This window comes from Alosa sapidissima, chromosome 20, assembly GCF_018492685.1.
Source record: "Alosa sapidissima isolate fAloSap1 chromosome 20, fAloSap1.pri, whole genome shotgun sequence".
Lineage (NCBI taxonomy): Eukaryota > Metazoa > Chordata > Actinopteri > Clupeiformes > Clupeidae > Alosa > Alosa sapidissima.
Genome location: NC_055976.1, coordinates 31,920,431 through 31,939,984, shown reverse-complemented (window position 1 = coordinate 31,939,984; position 19,554 = coordinate 31,920,431). Strand labels below are relative to the sequence as shown.

Sequence of the window (19,554 nt, the reverse complement as noted above, 5' to 3'; positions counted from 1 at the left end):
TTCAGCTGAAAAAAATACTTTTAACATACACGATTTTGGTGAGTTTGTCTCTGGAAAGATCAAATAATATTAAGAGTAGGTTATAAACTTCATGATAAATACCATAATATCAAACACAGCTGGAAATAAATGTCAAATAGAAGTCATGGGTCTGATACATACATACATACTGTGTCCCTGAGCAAGGCACTTAACCCCAAGTTACTCTGTGTCCGTGAGCAAGGCATTTAACCCCAAGTTACTCCAGGGAAACTGGTCCTGCTATTAATTGACATATGTAAGTGACTTTGGATGAAAGTAAAAATAATAAAAAATAAAAATAAAGAAAAATTGTATATAAATGTCAGTCCTTATTGCCCACCGCTAGTAGTGTTGCGTGTAGATATAAATAGTGCGTAGTATATAAATATTACTGGAGGGAAAAGTTAGCCTGGACTCTGGAGCCGTTAGTTTAAGGGCAGAATGACCACAACACAACGTTGTAAACAGGCGACCCCTCTTTAACATGTGTAAGGACCTGTTCAACGACAGACCACTAGGATTGTTTTGAAGACAGACATAACAGGAAACAACAACTATGCTGCCCATACTCTTATTATATGCATTTAAATATCATATTCACACACAAGTCTGCTATCCATTCTCTCATAACAGACATATTCACAAACACAACAAATCTGTGTTAATGGCCAAATGGGACTCTATAGGCAAGCCTTTACAATATCCTCATGCTCGCCACGCAACCAACACAGGCAGGCAGGCGGGAGGCCTCGGCCTAGCGGTTCAGGCGCGCATCATCCGCCTCCAGCTAGCAGACATTCTGAACGATGCGGGGGTCGATCGATGTCACCGCAACTAGGTGTTACCGGTAGAAATTATTCACAACGTAGAGAACTGCTCACTAGGCGTCCTGGTAAGACCCTAGATAGGCCTATCAATTCGGCGTTTGATGTTCCTTACCCTATCCACGGATGTTGAAAGGTTCAAACTTGCCGTGCTAGATATTTACATGTTCTGTGCGTCGCACGAAATTACCGTTATATTATGATAAACGAACGAGTCTGTGATGATTAGGCTACCAGATAAAATTACTTAAAAGTCTAACTCGCCTGTTTGTCAATTCTAGTCTTTAAAACATCGTTCTGACAGGGCTCAAAATGAGCCTGGGCGCTCGTTTACATCGCGAAGCCGAACCCGTGACGCGTAGGCTACTTATTTGGCTAGTTGAGATGAGAGCAGGCGTTGTTGTTGTTTTGCATCCCTTAAAGGTCGCCTACACAGGCAGCATCACTCTGCCGTATGTCAACCCGTAGGCTATGACAACCCCGTATTTCGAAAAAGCTGTACACTTCTGTGGAGATAAATGTTTCACAACTCGTAACCTACCGGACAGCTCGTCTGGTTCCAGTCCACTTTCGGTGTCGAGTCCGCAAATCACGAAGTAATCAGCGAAGCGGACGGAGCTGGAGCTGAAGCCGGTGGTCATGCTGATCCGGGACCTTAAACGGGCCCCCTTCGGACCGCTTCTTTCCTTCCTCTTGCCGTCTTATTCGGACGCATCGTCGGAGACTCTGAGTCTTTGAGATGCAGCCATTGCGGACATCTTCCGAGGCAGGCTTGAAAATCAGAACAGGCTTAACCCGTAGAGGCGAGCGAATTGCATGATGGGCCTTCTCCTCCAGCTGTTTTCATCTGCTTTAGACTGCGCTTGCGCTTGATGTAAGCTATCCAATTACGTCACTACATAAGCACCCAGCACAACTGAGTGGTGTCTTCTTTACTGCCACTAGATGGCGACCTTGTCACGCTGCATACAGAGCCGTATCTGGCTGCACAGACAGGTCACAGTAACACAATACTGTGATAAAGTATTAGGGAGAGCAGATAGCTAACAAACGTTCAGAAAAAGTCCAATTTGAGGAAAAGTCGGTAAAGGGGCTATTTCACACAATTTGAGGGTGCTAAATTCAAATATTTTGTTTACTAAGCTCAATTTTGAGTTTTAAGCTTACTAATTAGCATAATTAGCATTTCTTTTTGGTTCACATACTTTTTGGTTTTGCCATCAGATATCACAGGAAAAAGAAAATAAGCCATTAATATACTCTTTATGTATCAGATATGTTGTATGACAGGACAGGAATTACCCCAATGACCCTCAAGTAGCAAATGAAAATAGGCTAAAATTAAAATATAAATTGAAATAATAGCTAAAATTCAGTATGACGTTTAGAAACAAAATAGATTCCTTGATAATAAATTGATAGAATAGTAGGTGTCTACTCATTTTTCTGTAGAAAGTATTTTGTCACTAACTATTATGAACAGTTGTCAGTCTTTACAGAGGATTTACACTATTTTTGTTACTGTAAAGGCGACTGTGCTGTCCTAGTTAAAACATCATACTGGTGCTCTTTCCTACCATTCAAATCCCAGCCATGCAGAAAAATGGAAGAGTGTGCATGTTTGAGGAGTGCTGAAGAGTGCTATGGAGATTATTTGCAAAACATTTAGACAAGATATCCTTTATAGTGCAACAAAAAGAAACATTCTCCAGTGCATCATTACTGATGCTGAAAGGGAAGTGGACCTAGGACAAATCCTCAGCTATGAACTGATTATTGTCCCTGTACTGTATCTATTGCAGATAGCGATGGTTATTTGTGTAGTGGAAATAAGTCATCCTTACTCAAGTGCTGTCTAGCAATGTCCAGTAGTGATCGCTGCAAAAACTGCTCATTCAACACTGGTAATAGATGCTCAAGATCTAGTTATGTCTTTAGGACACCCATCTGACTGCAGCACATAGTATGCAGGAAAGTTTGTAAGAAACTTTTGTATTGTTATTTGGTATTTGTTATGTGGTAGCAAATGATGTTAACTATCAAAGAAATAGACCTAATGTAGAAATACACACAGATTTTGCAACAGATATGGTGTAGGCCTATCTGATTAAGACCTGAGTGGTTGAAACGTACTTATTAAATTACACTCGGAGCAAAGAAGACTATCTTCACTTTTTTCCCTTTGCAACTGTCAAAGAAATCCCATAAGCACAGGAAGGCCTAGGGTAGCCTACATCAGATGGCCTAAAGATTACCACCAACAAGTGATGCTGCTCAATGGCATATTAGAAGAGCACATTATCAAGCTCTAGTATGGAGGCAAGCACACATACCAAATCCAGTGTTACTAGCAGTAAATGTTTTTTACTTGTCGGTTGTTGCTGACGGTAGATGCAGTTCTGCATTAGGCTTATTCCCGCTATCTAAGTTCATATGTACTGTAGGATATATTCTGAGTTGAAGATTATCTGTGCAACTTGTTATTGTGATGAAATGCATTAAACATCACATGAGTGACTCACTATGTTATATCACCACATGTGACGTTTCAGGCCCCAGCCCTTCATCAGACATGAAACAAGTGGGGAGACACACCTCCATATATACGTCCATGATAGGTCATGTGATCAATCACGTTAAAGTGCAATTCCACTCCCTTAAAAGCACTTTTATTCCCCCTCAAAAATGAAATGCATTCATAGACACATACTGCAGATTAGTGGAGAAAGATGTTTCCCTCCTGTTGAGTAAGAAGAGGGAATATAAGGTGGCCAACAATTTGACTGAGGATCAGAGGATGGAATTGAACTCTATAAAAAACGACAAAACAGTGGTGATTCAGAGTGCAGATAAGGGTGGGGCCATTGTCATCATGGGCCGGGCAGCATATGATGGGGAAATTCAGAGACAATTGAACAATACTACCTTCTATCACAAATTAAATCTTAATCCTACACAGGAATTCAAACAGCGCAGAGGGAAGTTGGATTCCCTCCTAGAAAGTGGAGAAATTACAAAACAAGAACATGCTTTCATGGTAGTAGACTTCCCTGTCACTCCAGTTTTATATACTCTCCCCAAAATCCACAAAATCTATACAGATGTACCCCCTGGACGGCCCGTCGTGGCAGCTATTGCAGCATATTCATAATTGCAGCATTCGTGGATTACTTTCTCCAACCACGTGTTACCTCTCTTCCATCATATGTAAAAGACTCAATGGAATTCATTAAAATTATCCAATCGATTCAATTAACAGATGAACACTGCTTCTTAGTGACCATGGCCATTGAGTCTCTTTACAACAACGTACCCTTTGAAGGGGGTCTCAAGGCAGTAAAATTCTTTTTAAATCCGCGCTCTAGCGACACCCCAAGCACTTCCTGCATTGTGGACCTCATTGAAATTGTTCTCACTTCTAACCTTTTCCTCTCTGGCTCTGAGTTTTACCTCCAGGTGTCAGGAACCAGCATGGGAGCCAAAATGGCCCCAGGTTTTGCATCCCTTTATTGTGGACTCCTTGAAAAGGAAATCATCCTGAACCAACTATGCAACCCACATCTACCCTCAATTTCCAACTGGAGGAGGTACATAGATGATATTTTTTTTAATTTGGACAGGTTCTGAGGCCCAATTGAAACAATTTCATGAGTTTATCAACACCAACAGCCGACATTTGAAATTCACAATGGAATATGACAAGCACAGGATGAACTTTTTAGACATCCTTGTGTACAGAGACTCTAACAGACTGGGTTCTAACTTGTACCACAAAAGCACTGACAGGAATTCTATTCTTCATGGACAATCGCTTCACCCTATTCCACTCAAGAGGAGTAGGACCCTTATCTCAGTTTAGTCGCGTTCGCCGGATCTGTAGTTCAGACAGTGATTTCCAAGCCCAGGCAGCGGATCTAGAAAAACGTTTTCAACAGAGACAATACAAACATGAATGGATTACACAAGCACGTAGTCGCTTTGAAAATGTGTCGCAAACTGATTGTCTCAGTCACACCAGATCCAGAACATCTGAGTCCTGAGTCAATTGCATTGTCCAATACTCACCTCTTGGTAGAGATTTCGAATCCATCATTAAGAAACTTTGGCATATTATTGACTCTGATCCAGCACATTTTTCACCACACCTCCTCGCATTATGTACAAGAGAGCACCCAATCTCAAAAACATGTTGGTGAGAGCTCATCTTCCACCACTGACTCCACCACATTTTTTACAGACTATTCCATTTGGGAATTACAGATGTGGTAACTGCCCCCAATGCGATCACCTGCAACACCAAGAATGTCATCTATTTGCTCAAGTGCCCGTGCATGTTGGGTCCGATCAAATATTCGCAACCATGACACCCAAAGCCCAGTAGCGGTGCACTTCACACAAGCCTCTCACAATGTATCCACTCTCAGATATTGCGGCATTGAACTGGTTAAACAGCCCTTCCGTGGAGGAAATGTTAATTGTCTGTTACTTCAGAGAGAAGCTTACTGGATTTAGATACTGGACACTTTAGCCCCAAAAGGGTTGAATGAAGACTTTGATCTGATGCCATTCTTGTAATCTTTTGTAAATAATTGTGTAAATAATGTGTAAATATTGTAGATACTGTGGTAATGTTTTGCTGACTTCATATGATGTGTTATGTCATGTTCCCAGTGTACCTGTCCACTGCTGTGGGATTGATTCTCACATAATTGTCCTGAACTGTTGTAACACACCCTAGTGGTGTCCTTTACTATCTCTACATTTCTTTATAGTTTTTCATCTATTATCACTACATTCTACAGTGGTTGAGGCGCCTTTTTAAACAGGCTAAAATACTTACAGGAGTAATGAGTTTTTACCAGAGACTTTCTAAAGAGACAGCACAGGGTTAACTCATAACACCAATGCAGTAGTCTCTACATATCCCACCCTTCCTGTATACCTTCCCATTCACTAGGAACATAGGTGCCTGATAACTGCCCACAGTGCGTTACCAAGATGGCCACTGAGCAGGGGGACTTGCCTTAAAGGACTTTGTCTGCACTCTACAATGCTCAGCCGATGAGAATTCTGCACTAATCAGAGCAGTTAAGAATCATTGGGCTGGACCTCACTAAGACCTGTGACATTTCAACACCCGTCTACTCAAACCTGGACTGAAAATACTCAGAGCTCCATCTCACCCATCTAATCCCCTTCCACCCCTCTACCATCAGGCAGGAGGCTGGAGAGTATCAGATCCAGATCCACCTGTTTTTCAAACAGCTCTCCTCCCCTCAGGCTGTGAGGGCCCTCCATTCCCACCAACCATCCTCATCTGCTCTGCTCACAAAGCTCCTCCTCCTCAGGGGCCCTAGGTGCACTAGCACTTTGTCTGATCCATTTAGTTATTTATTATTATTATACGGCTCTTCACAATGCAAGTAGAACGCTCCATTGACTTGAATGGGATTTCCCAAATATCTACCGGTCATTATTTTTGTCTAAGGACCTCTGAATAATGACCACTGTCAATGGCAACAGATTTTCATTCAAAAGTAAAAGCAGACGGTTGATAATGTTCTAAAGAATGTTTGATTCAAGTTCCGCGTGTGTTGCAAACTATTTGTTACTCAGCAAAAGCCACAACGAAACGCTAACAAATAAGTGTAAAGAGACATATCATGGAGTTTATTATTTCGTTTTGGCAAGTAGCCGTGTAATAAGCGGCATAATGTATAGAACGCCGGTCATTATGGGAAAAGAGAGAAAGAGATAGGGAGGGAGAGAGAGAGAGAGAGAGAGAGAGAGAGAGAGAGAGAGTGAGAGTGGAATAAATGACCAGAGAGAAGCAGTGTGACCGTTCAACAGAGGATTTAATTATGTCATAATAAATATTTTAGTAATAAACCAGTTTTAATGACATCAGAGAACATTGCAAAAAGGAAATATAAAGCCTACTGCACTATGTGGTTGTAATACTGCAGGACTGCCAGCAGGGGGCTCCACACCTGATGAAGGGCATGATGGGCTCTGGTGTGGGGCCTGAGGAGACCACAGGGAAAGAGACTGTGTGTGTGTGTGTGTGTGTGTGTGTGTGTGTGTGTGTGTGACAATGCTCCAGTAAGACTTCTCTACATGCCAGTGGAGAGATGGGATGAGAGATGAAGATGGCGTGCTCACACACACACACGCACACACACACGCACACGCACAGGCACAGGCACAGGCACACGCACACAGACACAGACACACACAGACACGCACACACACAGACACGCACACACGCTCGCACGCACGCACGCACACAGACACAGACAGACACATTAAGACATATTTCACATTAAAACCCCTCTGAGGTCACTCTCCAGGACAGTAGAAGAGTGTGTGTGTGGCCTGCAGAAAGCCCTCAGTTCCACTAAAACCTTGTGCTAAACATTAAACTTTAAGGCCCAAGTCAATCAACTAAAATTGGAAGCATTAAAAACTCCACACTCATGAAGACAGAAGGAACATAGCAGCACACACAACATCAGTGTCCACAGAACAGGCCTGCCCAGGACACATCAGTCACCAGCAGGGCCAATGGGAACACGCCAGCTCAGTGCAGGACCAGCTGAGGGCCAATAGGAACACGCCAGCTCATAACTGGACCAGCTGAGGGCCAATGGGAACACGCCAGCTCATAACTGGACCAGCTGAGGGCCAATGGGAACACGCCAGCTCAGTGCAGGAGCAGCTGAGGGCCAATGGGAACACGCCAGCTCATAACTGGAGCAGCTGAGGGCCAATGGGAACACGCCAGCTCATAACTGGAGCAGCTGAGGGCCAATGGGAACACGCCAGCTCAGTGCAGGAGCAGGTGATGGAGAGAAGCTGAAGGTCACAGAGGTCAAAGCAGTGGAGTGTATTCAGGGGAGTCTGGTCTGGTCTACGGGCTCTGGTCTGGTCAGCACTGGTCTGGGGGAGCGGATTGGAGAACAGGTGAGGGCTCCTGCTATGGCACATCCTACTGGGGGGCTGGAGGTGAGATGACCAGTCGTGAGGGATCAGATGGCCAGTTGATGACCAGATCAGAGGCCAGTTGATGACCAGATCAGAGGCCAGTAGTTATCAGGAGGACGAGCAGACCAACAGTAGAGGGGACGGGCTAGAGATGAGTGCGTGTGAGTGACAGCGGCCTGCCCCAATCCTGCGCTGGTGTGAGTGAGTGTGGGCCAGTGTGGGCGGGGCTACTGCATCTTGTCCTTGAGGCGTCGCTGGAAGATGACGGGCAGCAGAGAGAGCAGCGCCAGCACCGCCAGGATGCCCAACGAGCCCCAGCTCACCGCCTCACCCGCCGTGGTCAGCGCGTACAGCGTCGTGCCCGCCTTTATCGCCACGAACGACGGAGGAGCCACGCCTGCAACACACACACACACACACAGATATGCACATCAATACACACACACACACTAGCAGATATGCACATCAATACACACACACACAGATATGCACATCAATACACACACACACAGATATGCACATCAATACACACACACACAGATATGCACATCAATACACACACACACACTAGCAGATATGCACATCAATACACACACACACAGATATGCACATCAATACACACACACACAGATATGCACATCAATACACACACACACAGATATGCACATCAATACACACACACACAGATATGCACATCAATACACACACACACAGATATGCACATCAATACACACACACACACACAAACAGATATGCACATCAATACACACACACACAGATATGCACATCAATACACACACACACAGATATGCACATCAATACACACACACACAGATATGCACATCAATACACACACACACACACAAACAGATATGCACATCAATACACACACACACAGATATGCACATCAATACACACACACACACAGATATGCACATCAATACACACACACACACACAAACAGATATGCACATCAATACACACACACACAGATATGCACATCAATACACACACACACAGATATGCACATCAATACACACACACACACACACACACACACACAGATATGCACATCAATACACACACACACAGATATGCACATCAATACACACACACACAGATATGCACATCAATACACACACACACAGATATGCACATCAATACACACACACACACACATATGCACATCAATACACACACACACAGATATGCACATCAATACACACACACACAGATATGCACATCAATACACACACACACACACACACACACACACACAGATATGCACATCAATACACACACACACAGATATGCACATCAATACACACACACACACACACACACACACAGATATGCACATCAATACACACACACACACTAGCAGATATGCACATCAATACACACACACACACACAGATATGCACATCAATATATACACACACACACACACACACACAGATATGCACATCAATATACACACACACACACACACACAGATATGCACATCAATATACACACACACACTAGCAGATATGCACATCAATATACACGCACACAGATATGCACATCAATACACACACACACAGATGTGCACATCAATACACACACACACAGATATGCACATCAATACACACACACACACACAGATATGCACATCAATACACACACACACACACACACACACACACAGATATGCACATCAATATACACACACACACACAGATATGCACATCAATACACACACACACACACACACACTAGCAGATATGCACATCAATACACACACACACACACAGATATGCACATCAATACACACACACACACACACACACACTAGCAGATATGCACATCAATATACACACACACACACACACACTAGCAGATATGCACATCAATATACACACACACTAGCAGATATGCACATCAATATACACACACACACACACACACTAGCAGATATGCACATCAATATACACACACACTAGCAGATATGCACATCAATATACACACACACACTAGCAGATATGCACATCAATATACACACACACTAGCAGATATGCACATCAATATACACACACACACACACACACACACTAGCAGATATGCACATCAATATACACACACACTAGCAGATATGCACATCAATATACACACACACACACACACAGATATGCACATCAATATACACACACACACACACTAGCAGATATGCACATCAATACACACACACACAGTTATCAGTTATACACACACATCAATACACATACTCAGGTACCATCAGCCTACCACCAACACAAAGCCACACACAGGTACATATCAACGCACAACATTCACCTAGAACTACTTATGTATGCCATATACATTCACCTAGAACTACTTATGTATGCCATATATATTCACCTAGAACTACTTATGTATGGCCATATATATATTCACCTAGAACTACTTATGTATGGCCATATATATGTAAGGGATAATGTATAGAACGTCGGTCATTGTCGGGAGATAGGTCCCGACAGGGCGAACCGGACCCCGACGCGCAGTGGAGGACTCTTGTTCCGCCCTGAAGGGACTTATTTTCCCAATAATGACCGGCGTTCTATACATTATCCCGCTTATTACACGGCTACTTGCCAAAACGAAATAATAAACTCCCCACGATATCACTTTAGCCTACATAGCCTAGGCTATAGCCTATTTGTTTCATCATGGCTTTTGCTGAGAAACAAATAGTTCGCAACAACACACACTGAACTTGAATCAAACATTCTTTAGAACACAGCTGATCAACCGTCTGCTTTCACTTTTGAATGAAGTTCCAATCCTTGCGTAGTGATATGAAAGAATTGACTTAGAAGCACAAAGCCCATTTTCCTTGACAGCGGTCTGTTATACTTAGCCATGGTCTGTTATCGAGGGAAGGCCCATTCAAGTGAATGGAGCATTCTGCAGCACTCTGAAGAGCCGTGTAATAATCACCTAGAACTACTTATGTATGGCCATATATATTCACCTAGAACTACTTGTACTGAATCCACAACAGTAAGTGGGTTTATATTACAGTTTTACGCAAAAGGATAAGTGGAAAAAACACAATTGCAAATAGTCTGCGTTTCCATTAAGTGATGCAATGCCATTATATGAGGATCTCCCAAATACTGATATGCTTTGACAGTTTACCTTCAATTGTATTCACCAAAAACCATGGTATTTATAAATTGAGGGTGAATGTAAACTAAATATAAAGCGACAATGTATGACAATTCTGGGAGGGCATATTCTACATTTAACATTTTATTGTAGGTGCATTTTGTTATTGTTCGGAGTAGAGTCGCACCGATGTCCTCATTTGGAACCAACTATAAACATAATCCTGTCTCTTCAAAAGACCAAATGAAACGCACCACCTTTTTGAACGCTTTAGTGTCATGTGACTCACCTAAATGTAAAAAATGTGTGACATGATGCTATTTCAATGCGTCTGAATGTACCTCATGAGTGTTTCTTGCGATATTTGTAAGTCTTTGCAATATTCACATGTTTCTATTCTCTCGTTTCTCTTCTCTCGTTCATTTCATACTTCAGATGGTGCATTTTCAGGGTTAATAGAACCCAGCCTAGTGTGGAATAAGCAGCCTAGTGTGGAATAAGCAGCCTAGTGTGGAATAAGCAGCCTAGTGTGGAATAACCTAGTGTGGAATAAGCAGCCTAGTGTTGAATAAGCAGCCTAGTGTGGAATAACCTAGTGTGGAATAATCCGCCTAGTGTGGAATAACCTAGTGTGGAATAACCTAGTGTGGAATAATCAGCCAAGTGTGGAATAACCTAGTGTGGAATAATCAGCTTAGTGTGGAATAATCAGCCAAGTGTGGAATAAGCAGCCTAGTGTGGAATAACCTAGTGTGGAATAACCTAGTGTGGAATAACCTAGTGTGGAATAACCAGCCTAGTGTGGAATAAGCAGCCTAGTGTGGAATAAGCAGCCTAGTGTGGAATAAGCAGCCTAGTGTGGAATATCCTAGTGTGGAATAACCTAGTGTGGAATAACCAGCCTAGTGTGGAATAAGCAGCCTAGTGTGGAATATCCTAGTGTGGAATAACCTAGTGTGGAATAAGCAGCCTAGTGTGGAATATCCTAGTGTGGAATAAGCAGCCTAGTGTGGAATAACCTAGTGTGGAATAACCTAGTGTGGAATAAGCAGCCTAGTGTGGAATAAGCAGCCTAGTGTGGAATAACCTAGTGTGGAATAACCAGCCTAGTGTGGAATAAGCAGCCTAGTGTGGAATAAGCAGCCTAGTGTGGAATAAGTAGCCTAGTGTGGAATAAGTAGCCTAGTGTGGAATAAGTAGCCTAGTGTGGAATAAGTACCCTAGTGTGGAATAACCTAGTGTGGAATAAGCAGCCTAGTGTGGAATAAGCAGCCTAGTGTGGAATAAGTAGCCTAGTGTGGAATAAGTAGCCTAGTGTGGAATAACCTAGTGTGGAATAAGCAGCCTAGTGTGGAATAAGCAGCCTAGTGTGGAATAAGCAGCCTAGTGTGGAATAACCTAGTGTGGAATAAGCAGCCTAGTGTGGAATAAGCAGCCTAGTGTGGAATAAGTAGCCTAGTGTGGAATAAGTAGCCTAGTGTGGAATAACCTAGTGTGGAATAAGCAGCCTAGTGTGGAATAAGTAGCCTAGTGTGGAATAATCAGCCTAGTGTGGAATAAGCAGCCTAGTGTGGAATAAGCATCCTAGTGTGGAATATCCTAGTGTGGAATAAGCAGCCTAGTGTGGAATATCCTAGTGTGGAATAAGCAGCCTAGTGTGGAATAAGCAGCCTAGTGGAATAAGCAGCCTAGTGTGGAATAAGTAGCCTAGTGTGGAATAAGTAGCCTAGTGTGGAATAAGCAGCATAGTGTGGAATAAGTAGCCTAGTGTGGAATAAGCAGCCTAGTGTGGAATAAGCAGCCTAGTGTGGAATAAGTAGCCTAGTGTGGAATAAGCAGCCTAGTGTGGAATAAGCAGCCTAGTGTGGAATAAGTAGCCTAGTGTGGAATAACCTAGTGTGGAATAAGCAGCCTAGTGTGGAATATCCTAGTGTGGAATAAGCAGCCTAGTGTGGAATAACCTAGTGTGGAATAAGCAGCCTAGTGTGGAATAAGCAGCCTAGTGTGGAATAATCCGCCTAGTGTGGAATAAGCAGCCTAGTGTGGAATAAGCAGCCTAGTGTGGAATATCCTAGTGTGGAATAAGCAGCCTAGTGTGGAATAAGCAGCCTAGTGTGGAATAAGCAGCCTAGTGTGGAATAAGCAGCCTAGTGTGGAATAATCAGCCTAGTGTGGAATAACCTAGTGTGGAATAAGCAGCCTAGTGTGGAATAAGCAGCCTAGTGTGGAATAAGCAGCCTAGTGTGGAATAAGCAGCCTAGTGTGGAATAACCTAGTGTGGAATAAGCAGCCTAGTGTGGAATAAGCAGCCTAGTGTGGAATATCCTAGTGTGGAATAAGCAGCCTAGTGTGGAATATTAGCAATAACAGCACACACAGCAGAGGCGGTACCGCGCCCCGTCTCCTTACCCAGAAACGTGCCGAGGAAGAAGACTCCGAGGGGCACGTTGATGACGGGCGAGGTGATGTTGATGAACCAGTTGGGCAGGAACGGCGTGATGCGCAGGAAGATGATGTAGTTGATCAGGTGCTCTCTGTGGTTGTCCACCTGCGGCAAGAAACACAAGTCAGACAGGGAACCAGAAAAAAAAGGTCAAAGGTTACCTCATTCTACAAGATTTCTGTATCATTCTATGACGTTTAGACGCAGGGGAACAGATCAACACTACTGTATCAGGGGAACAGATCAACACTGCTGTATCATTCTATGGTGTTTAGACGCAGGGGAACAGATCAACACTGCTGTATCATTCTATGGTGTTTAGACGCAGGGGAACAGATCAACACTACTGTATCATTCTATGGTGTTTAGACGCAGGGGAACAGATCAACACTGCTGTATCATTCTATATATGGTGTTTAGACGCAGGGGAACAGATCAACACTGCTGTATCAGGGGAACAGATCAACACTGCTGTATCATTCTATGGTGTTTAGACGCAGGGGAATAGATCAACACTGCTGTATCATTCTATGACGTTTAGACGCAGGGGAACAGATCAACACTGCTGTATCATTCTATGGTGTTTAGACGCAGGGGAACAGATCAACACTGCTGTATCATTCTATGGTGTTTAGACGCAGGGGAACAGATCAACACTGCTGTATCATTCTATGGTGTTTAGACGCAGGGGAACAGATCAACACTGCTGTATCATTCTAACCAAAATTAGACCGTATCATGTATCAGTGTATCATTTTCTAACCTAAAGTGGTTAGAAAAAATGAAATGGGAATTGGCCAAAATCGGTATCTGCAGGTCAAATTCTATGAAGAATTGGAAATGGGATTCGGCGCATCTCTAAATGAGTTTGCATCTTTTTCCAAAGGCAAAATTGATATATGAAAAGTAGTAGTAACGGACACCAACTGATTTTTGGCGAAGTGCTAGCAACTGGCGGTGCCGCACACTCAAGCTCCATATGACAGCAGGTCTTTACTTCACTACGTCTCGGCCTGTAAGGCCTTCATCAGATTTGAAATCAGATTGAACACATCGTCTCAACTACTAACTCAACATGTTAATGCTCCACGATATAAGGCCAACATACTGCATACTAACTCTGCTCCTTAGCCACCCAGTATATAAGGCCAACATACTGCATACTAACTCTGCTCCTTAGCCACCCAGTATATAAGGCCAACATACTGCATACTAACTCTGCTCCTTAGCCACCCAGTATAAAAGGCCAACATACTGCATACTAACTCTGCTCCTTAGCCACCCAGTATATAAGGCCAACATACTGCATACTAACTCTGCTCCTTAGCCACCCAGTATATAAGGCCAACATACTACATACTAACTCTGCTCCTTAGCCACCCAGTATATAAGGCCAACATACTACATACTAACTCTGCTCCTTAGCCACCCAGTATATAAGGCCAACATACTACATACTAACTCTGCTCCTTAGCCACCCAGTATATAAGGCCAACATACTACATACTAACTCTGCTCCTTAGCCACTCCACTACCACCACCCAGTATATAAGGCCAACTCAGTGTTTCCCTCAGAATTGAATTCTATTTGTGGTGGTAGGTGATGGGGGGAGGGTGTTAAATTGAATTCTATTTGTGGTGGTAGGTGATGGGGGGGGGGGGGGGTAACATGAATGCAACAGTTTTGAACAAATCTGTGCAGCGTGGTTATGATGCCAACAACATGTTAATGTTTTCTTTAAACATGCATGCAGGCTCGGTGAGAGACTGCGCGAAGGTGCACATTGCTATACAATGAAAGGATTTCATCCAATTTAAATAGTACAACATAGAAAATCATTGTGTGGTGGTCAATGTTGACACTGTGGTGGGCCGCCACAAATAAGTTAATGTATGGGAAACACTGCAACATACTGCAAACATATGGGAAACACTGCAACATACTGCAAACATATGGGAAACACTGCAACATACTGCATACTAACCAACTCCACTACCACCACCCAGTATATAAGGCCAACATACTACATACTAACTGCACAGCTATGAAAACAAAGTTAGGATTCAAATAACATGAGGCTAATATATGTGCAGGGATTAAAGTGACGTGATTAAAACGAGGCTACAGGGTACACTTTCTAAATAATTAATGCCCCCTACAGGTAAATGCATAGAACAGGGCTCTTCAATTGGCGGCCCGGGTCATTTCTACTGGCCCTTTAAAAAAAAAGTAGGCCTAATCTCTAGCAAGCGCATGAGCTGTTCTCCATTCTTGCATCTCTCGCTTGCTTTAGTCCTGCAGCCACTGCACCTCAGCCCATTGAACAAGTTAGGCTACATTACAATTCATTACATTAGTACATAAGCTGAACGTAAGTGCCATAGTTTAGTTTCAACCTAAATTGCCACGTTGGAGTTTATGTACTAGCCTACTAATATTTAACAGGTTGCACCACACAAATAGTTTCTGTCAACAATATCGCAAAAAAACACGGGCACAATTTCCGCAAAACTTGGTGGAAAGGTGGAGCAGATCCGACTCAAAGTATTTCTATATAGTAGCCCGATGTCCTTCATTTCTTCACGTCTTACAACATAAACAAATGCAATTATAGTCTAGTGAAGTCAGAAATTAGCCCGTCTAAAGGCCTCTTGGAAATAATGTGGCATAACATTAAATGCGCACTCAATTGCGATTTGTAGCAAAAAGTGATAGCGAAGGTAAATTGCATATTTGTAAATGTGACGACGGCAAAACGTTTTGTGGTTAAAGTGAATCGAGACTATATAATAACCAAAGAAAGTAAAGGAGATGATTTGCACCTCCGTTCACCAAATAAAGGCCGTGGTTGTGTTTCTACAATATGTTGGCACAAAACGTAATTTCTGTCAGAAACCAAGTAGGCTAAATAATATACTCTTATAATAATAAGAGTATATTATTATAATAATAAGAGTATATTATATAATAAGGCATAATATGCTCTTATTTAATTACTTCAGGCCAATTTTTTTCTTGTTAATATGCAATTCAACACCAAGTAAAATCTACAAAATCAAGTTTGCAAGACTTCCCATTTCCTCATCAAAGTAACGAATCAGAACATTCGAGATATTGTTGCCTTATCCGCATTTACAGTTTTTTCTGATTGCTTAAGCACAATTTTTGCAAAACTCTACACACAAATGGCAAAACCTCTCACCCAATCAGCAAAACATTGTAGTTCTCTTGCAAAAGCTAACACACCTTGCTTAACTCTTCACACCTTCGTAAAAATGGTGTTTTCGTATGTTCGTGGTGTTTCCGTACAACACACTGATGGTATGAATAAAAAACACATCTGGCTTTTGCTTTCTCTGTGCACAAGGTAGACTATGTCAGTTTGAGGTCATACTTTTGTCATAGTTCTGTAAACATAAAGGGATCCAAACTTCAAGTATTAGTGTTTATTTACACACATCAAAACAAACACAAATGTGTTTTTCCAAGTCAAAACACAAAATAGCAATTTCACTGAGACAAAACAAATCAGTCTACATCGGGTCATCTCTCAAAAGTTCGTCTACATCACATGCAATGTCCTAGTCCATGGCACCGGGGAAAATATATTCTGGAATGCCGTATCCAGGCCTGACATGACAATATCCCCACATGTAGACTGATTTTTTTGCCTGTAAAAGGGCTATTTCTTACTCTTCTCACCCTTCCTCTTCCCCCTCCTCATCCTCCTCTTGCTCCTCCTTGTCCTCTTCCTCTAACTTCACCTCCTTGTCCTTGTCATCCTCTCCCTCTCACTTCTTCACCTCTGCGTCCTCCTCTTCCTCCTACTTCTTCACCTCCACATCCTATTCTTCAGCCTCCTCTAATTCTTACTCTTCTCACTCTTCCTGCTTCCTCTATTGTACCCATTGTACATTAGGCTACCTGTGGCTTATTTATAGTGCTTAGGCTGATTGCAAAGTGAACTAATTATCTAAAACAGTTTTCACATGAGAAAGTGTGCCAGAGAGTTGGCAAAATAGTGAAAATAATAGCCATACATGTGTATAGATTTGCTAGGAGTGTGTTGATCATTTGGAAATTGAGTGTAAAGCATGAGTTGTGTTTACAGTTGTAAACTGTAGAGTGCTGTGCAGTGAATTGTGCCTACAGTTGTGCAAAGTGTGTGTTACAAAATTGCAAACTGTGTGCAAAGCAGTGTTTGTGCTTTTAGTTTTGCGAACTCAGTGAGTGGTTTTGCTATAAGTATTAATAGTTTTAGGAATTGTGCTTTAAGAATCACAGTTGTGTTTAAGCATTCAGAAAAAACTGTAATGAAAACATGGTAGTTTTGGCTTTTACAGACAACTCAGTTTTCCAATAAGCAGCAATACTAGGTGTGCTCCTGCAGGAGGTCTGCACTTTTGATAAACGGCAATCTGGAGAGGGCGCTTTTGTCTTCAGCAACAGGTCGTATAAGGTTGACAAGAGGTTGCGATATGGTGAGGGACAGGTCGTGTTGCGCTATGAAAGAACATGCGTAGCCTACCTTCTGAGCGCAAAAACGGTCAGCCATAGATAAACGTAGCCTACCTCTGTCGTGGTGGCTAGTTGCACCAGGTAGGGAAGATGTCCTGAAGTGCACGAACGTTAACCTTATGGCGGTCTTCTGATTGGTGGCATGCTAAAACGTTTTCCTATTGCATCCATAAATAATTTTCTTGCAGCAAACCGTGCAAAAGCAAACCCCTGGCACTTTCATTTCTTTACACCATGGCTTGTTAGTTTCCCCCCGTTTCCAACAGCCGCCCATCTCCATTTATTTTTTTTAACCGTTCCTTCCATTAGCAACAACGCATCCATGACGGTTAGTGGCCTTGCCAAATAGACGCACACAAATCATGACGCCAATATGCGAGGTTCTGGTAGGCCTACTGGTTATGGTTTTGTGCTATAAATTAATGATATTTTATAGCAAAGTTTTAAGTTGACTATTTTAATTGCTTGGTTATTTTTTGTCAACATACACTCACAACCTACTATCGTTAAAAGTGTAGCCTAGGCCTAAGTAAAATAGGCTACAAGGCTGTCTGTGCGTCACAAACACGACTGACCCCCTTTCTCAACAGTTCGCGATGATGACAGTGATATATATATATATTTTTTTAATGTTAACACGCTCAGTCAAAACCTTCCGTCGCAAATGGTGAAACACATTGTTGGACATGTCATAACAGACGGGATAATAAATGGCATAGGCTACGGTTTATATTGCGTCTTTACACATGTTAGTTGCATTGATTAAAAACTGTAACAGTAATAGGCTACATCGGGTGGCATCTGTTCAAGTCATAGGTGACAACCAAAATGAATGACCTCCCCTGACAGGAGTTCCCGATAGTAGGCTAAGAAATTGTCTACATTGATGCAGACTGCATGGGGCTAATACAGCACCTAGACTATGCATGCAGTCTGCATGGGGCTTGATTAATACAGCACCTAAACCCTCACTGCTCCCCGAGCGCTGTTGTTGCAAGCAGCTTACTGCGCCGGGATTAGTGTGTGCTTCACCTCACTGTGTGTTCACGGTGTGCTGAGTGTGTTTCACTAATTCACGGATTGGGATAAATGCAGAGACCAAATTTCCCTCACGGGATCAAAAGAGTATATATACTTATATAGGGATCAAAAGAGTACATATACTATACTTTATATACAAGGCTAGTATATGTGGTGCATACAGAATACAAGGCTAGTATATGTGGTCCATACAGAATACAAGGACAATACTGCCTCAGTCACACAGTCATGTCAAAGCAGCAGCCTTATGGATCCAGAGGTGCTTTTGGTCACCTATCACACCAATCAGAGCAGCGGATCCAAGATGGCGGCGCGTACACACGCAGCGACCTCTCTCTGTCCCAACCGTACGGTGTTTTGTTCGTTTAAAAAGTGTTTGTCCGAAAGTTTTACGTGTTCGTCTCGTCTTACTACGTCGTACTACAAGTACAGCAGGCAGTTTTTAATTGACATCTGCAAAAGCAAGTTTTGCAGCGTTCTGGACTTTGCAACAGAGACGCTAAAGGAACTCGGACTACTCCGGCCTGCAACAACACCGGACTCGCCTGCTACTCCTCCCCCGGAAAGAAAGC

The 19,554-nt window shown here is 42.7% G+C and overlaps 2 protein-coding genes across 6 annotated transcripts in view; both read right to left on the bottom strand.

The window, feature by feature from the left end:
- dennd5a (DENN/MADD domain containing 5A) overlaps nucleotides 1-1,671 on the bottom strand; it is a 67,063-nt gene extending 65,392 nt beyond the window's left edge. For all 5 annotated transcript variants that reach the window (XM_042073830.1, XM_042073829.1, XM_042073831.1 and 2 more), the window contains exon 1: nucleotides 1,387-1,671. In XM_042073830.1, the coding sequence (XP_041929764.1) occupies nucleotides 1,387-1,486 (100 nt within the window). In that variant the 5' untranslated portion in view covers nucleotides 1,487-1,671. The remainder of the gene's footprint in view (nucleotides 1-1,386) is intronic.
- Nucleotides 1,672-6,681: 5,010 nt separating this feature from the next.
- The window catches only part of tmem41b (transmembrane protein 41B), a 29,777-nt gene continuing 16,904 nt past the window's right edge, over nucleotides 6,682-19,554 (bottom strand). The window contains exons 10-11 of the mRNA XM_042073849.1: nucleotides 13,389-13,527; nucleotides 6,682-8,226 (exon numbers count right to left, since the gene is read on the bottom strand). Coding sequence (XP_041929783.1) covers nucleotides 8,057-8,226; nucleotides 13,389-13,527 — 309 coding nt within the window. The 3' untranslated portion in view covers nucleotides 6,682-8,056. The remainder of the gene's footprint in view (nucleotides 8,227-13,388; nucleotides 13,528-19,554) is intronic.